This window comes from Diceros bicornis, chromosome 30, assembly GCF_020826845.1.
Source record: "Diceros bicornis minor isolate mBicDic1 chromosome 30, mDicBic1.mat.cur, whole genome shotgun sequence".
NCBI lineage: Eukaryota > Metazoa > Chordata > Mammalia > Perissodactyla > Rhinocerotidae > Diceros > Diceros bicornis.
Window position 1 is genome coordinate 11,440,403 of NC_080769.1, and position 4,636 is coordinate 11,445,038.

At 39.9% G+C, this 4,636-nt stretch overlaps 1 protein-coding gene across 1 annotated transcript; it reads right to left on the reverse strand.

Annotated features, from left to right (window-relative positions):
- Positions 1-2,211: 2,211 nt before the first annotated feature.
- LOC131394457 (olfactory receptor 7G2-like) lies at positions 2,212-3,147 on the reverse strand. The gene has a single exon (XM_058525829.1). It carries the CDS (start codon positions 3,145-3,147, stop codon positions 2,212-2,214), a length of 936 nt encoding a protein of 311 aa, XP_058381812.1.
- Positions 3,148-4,636: the final 1,489 nt, after the last annotated feature.

Sequence of the window (4,636 nt, forward strand, 5' to 3'; positions counted from 1 at the left end):
TACTACAAATGCACCAGCAGAGGAGCAATTCATCAAACACCATGAAGAACTACAGTAACATGGTCTTTATTCTGGGACTTAGGCTGAAGGAGCAGCCCTTATGTTATGATGTGAATGTATTAAGGCAGAGAGAAAAATAGCAAAGATGAGACTGAGACTATATAATCAGTCTTAAAGCTTCTAGTCAGAAGTGGCATATGTCACCTCTGCTCATATTCTATTGATCAAAACAAATAACATGAAAAAGCTCAACGTGAGTGGAGCAGGGAGGTATATTCCTCATAAGGACATTTGTGATTATTTGGGAACAGTAATAAATTTACCATTATATTAAAAAAAAGAAATCTGCAGTATAAGCACAGGCCTCAGGTGATCCCTCTCTGCAGGTGTTCTGTGGATGTCGATGGAGGAAGCTCTGCACTAGAAGACACCATAGGCAGCAGGCAGGGAGCTGTCTTCCAGTTGTGGCGCTGACACAATACCTCCCCTACAACTGACAAAGGGCACCCCATTGAACCTCCTGTGAGAACTTCATCATTCTCCCCTCCCAGCACATCCAGCAAGATGCTTCTGTCTGATGGCCCCACATTTTTGTACTTGTGGAAAAGCAATGGCACCTAACCCTACCAGCTTCTCTTTCCTGCTGTCTATTTTACTCTCAATGTTTCCTCCACAGAAGCATGTTTTCTTCATAAAGACACATTATAAAGTGTTGCATAAGAGCCCTAACTGTGCAGCAAACTCTTTAAGACTTCAGTCATTCCATTAATTTTATTCTACCATGTTTCTTTGTGTGAACCCCAGCTGAGATAAGTAAGAAATAACAGCAAGACAAGGAAACTAAAGAGATAAGGGAAAACTCAGATACATTCTAGCCAATAAACCAATGGGAAGGAACTGAAGCAAATAAAGTATCACAGAAAAAGATTAACAATCATTACCCTGCCTACCAAATAACTGGTGATTCAATTTTATTACTTAGACCAAAAAACTACTGATAGAATTTATATTTGTTTACCTTACAGTAAAGGTAAACAATCATCAATTCTGAAGCAGGGTGTAAATATATGTAAGTGCAAAAGGATTATAAGATTTACGAGTATAGGCAAAATGTAGAATACTACGATATCAGTTAAATGTTACTGAGTAATACTACATGTCAGTCATTGTATTAAGTGTTCATAATACTTATGAGAGTTAACTGCCCAAAGGGAATTAACCCTAGACAGTCAGTCTAAGGCTTCCATATTAACTGTTTTTCCCCACACTAGTAATTAGATTAAGAAGGGCCATATGATCCTATTCTCAGCAATGACACTAAGGGGATTTTTCTAGATTATGCCATAGAAGGTCAAATATAGAAAGACCCAGGGAAGGACAGTCAGTTTTCTGTCTCTGGGCATCATGACCGAGTATGACACTTGCATCTTCTGCCAACACTAGTCCTAGGGTGAAGCCACCTCAACGAGAACTGAATGCATCCCTACTCTCTTATCCTCATACACTCCCTACGTATGGAGTCCCTGTAATGAAAGATAACTCTCTTTCTTGTTTGAAAATATAAGAGGAATGGTTTTATTTTCTTATTATAACCTATAATTCCTTCAGATTTAAGTTCTCATGTCTCAAAATCATCTCAAACCACTCAGATAATCTAATTATACCAATGTTATAGATGATGTAAGTGAGTATGGTGGATTCTGTTATTGCTCCAGAGAGATACACATTAATAAAGATAACTCACAGTATTTACCATGTTAGGGTGAGAAAGGCCAGCTCCATTGCCTCACAGGAGGCCTAAGGCTGGAGTAAAATTCACATGGTCCTAACCATTGGATAAGCTGGAAGCTGGTCTATAACTTACAAACATATCCTTGCTTAAATCTTCTCTCAGCCCTGTCCAACTTCTCCTACTTTGTTCTGAGAACACCATCCCCAAAAATCACTATATCAAGATCCCAGGGCTCAGGTTCTCATTCTATGAATGTGACCCAAATCTGAGTTTAGACAGTTGAAATCATTTGTCAAACATCACAGAATTAGGAAAGAGCAAAATCAGATTTCAAGCCCAAGTTGAAACACACTTAACCATCATGTTATCTAGTAATTTTAGAAGACTTTGATGATAGAGGAATTAGGTATTCTGAAACACAGAATACTTTTCACTGTGACTCATTCTAGAAACCTGACCCAAATATGATGACAAAATCATTAAAGAAAACTTATCCTACTGAATATTTTTCTCAGGGCTCCCTTCATGTCCCTGTTCCTCAGGCTGTAGATGAAGGGGTTCAACATTTGAGGAACCACAATGTACATCACTGAAGCCACTGCAGTCCTCCTGGAAGAGTCAGTAACTGCAGAACTAATGTACACACCAACAGCTGTCCCATAGAACAAGGAAACAACTGAGAAGTGAGACCCACAGGTAGAAAAAGCTTTATATTTTCTGCCAACTCTTGGCATTTGCAAAAGAGAAGAGATGATATGAGTATAAGAGAAAATGATCCCAGAGAGAGAAATACCACTCAGTACACTAGCCATAACATTAGCCACAAAGGTATTGATGAAGGAATCAGAACAGGCGAGCTTGATGACATGAGCAAGTTCACAGAAGAAGTGGGGGATTTCCAAGTCAGTGCAGAAGGACAGCTGCAAAGCCATCAGACTGTGGAGCAGGGCATCCCCAATGCTGATGAACAGGGAGAATAGAATCAGCAGTCTACAGTAGCGGGAGTTCATGATGACTGTGTACATCAGGGGGTGACAAACGGCCACATAGCGGTCATAGGCCATTGTTGCAAGCAGACAATTTTCAAAGCAAATAAAAACCAGAACAAACCAGACCTGGAGGAGGCAGCCTGTGTAAGTGATGTGCTGATTCTGTGATTTCATGTTCACCAGCATCTTTGGAATTGTGATTGTGCTTAAACAGATGTCAGTAAAGGACAAATTGGAGAGAAAGAAATACATAGGGGTGTGGAGGTGGGAGTCGGAGATAACAGCCAGAAAGATGAGCATGTTTCCCAGGATGGTGACCAGGTACACGGACAGGAACAGGCAGAAGAGGAGAGACTGCACTTCTGGATCATCTGTCAATCCCAGGAGAAGGAATTCTGAAACGTCGGTTTGGTTTCTGGGTTCCATGTTGTTTTTGAATCTGATTAAAAATGATAAATCTTGCTTCAACGGCAATCATATTACAATATATAAATATATCAAAGTAACACACTGTATGCCTTTAATTTACAAAATGTAACATGCCAAATTTATCAAATAAAAAAATAAAATGTAAAAAAAAAATGCTGTGTGACAAGAAAATAAAATTTATGGTCCCTGGAACAGTAGCAGCAGGACCTGGGAACTTATTAGAAAAGCCAGTTCTTAGACCCCACTCCATACTTACTGATGATAAAAGCTTCATCAATGTTCATTCATTCAAAAAGTAATGACTAGCAATCTGTTTTTTTTTTTAATTAATTAATTATTTTTTTTTTGTGAGGAAGATCAGCCCTGAGCTAACATCCATGCTAATCCTCCTCTTTTTGCTGAGGAGGACCGGCTCTGAGCTAACATCCACTGCCAATCCTCCTCCTTTTTTTCCCCAAAGCCCCAGTAGATAGTTGTATGTCATAGTTGCACATCCTTCTAGTTGCCGTATGTGGGACACGGCCTCACCATGGCCGGAGAAGCGGTGCGTCGGTGCGCGCCCGGGGTCCGAACCCGGGCCGCCAGTAGCAGAGCGTGCACACTTAACTGCTAAGCCACATGGCCGGCCCTAGCAATCTGTTTTAAGACGCTCTCCAGATGATAACGATATCCACTAAAGTTTGAGAACTGCTGCTCCAGAAAAAATGCTCATCTATATTGTGAACCCAAGTGAATATTCAAATCTTTCCTTCCGCTTATTTCTTCCTCCATCCTTCTCCTCTCTCTCCTCCTCTTCATCCTAGTCATTTAATCAGCCCAAAATTTGTTGATCAATGACTAACACGTGGGCAAGTCCTGAGAATTAATTAAAGAAGACATGGCTTTATTCTTTCAGAAATATTCCACACGTTCAATCCATCAGAAATATAACAAGAAAATTACAAAATCTGTCTCATCTTTAGGAATGTTCTCACTCTAAGGTGATAAGTGATATATGACCAAAAACAAAGAAACAAAAATCTCAGCTAAATGTGAGAAAGGATGAAATACATTGGATAGTAAAATGACAGATAAAAACAATTTGTTGGTTCTCAGAAGACAGAGACTTAAAATATAACACTAGCACCAGGCATCTTAACAGGAGTGTTCCTGGGCAGTCAGGGTTCTCCCTCTCCTGAGGGACACAGATGTGGCCATCAAAGGATCAATCATTTTGCTAATACTTGGTCTCAGACACTCTGAATTTAATCCAGGCTCCAGCACATGCTTTGTGCATGGGGAAACTCTTTAACTGTATGAGAAGCCCAGTGTTCTTGTTAGCATATTAGGAATTTTCATAAACCTTATGTGGTTGTTTCAATAACGAGAAATGAATAGGCTTAAAGCAGCATGTGAGAACTTCATTGTGACATTTCCCAGTGTGGTTTTTTTCCTACCATGAACAATAGTACCTGTCATGTTTCTCTCCTAGGGGGAAATTGGTTTG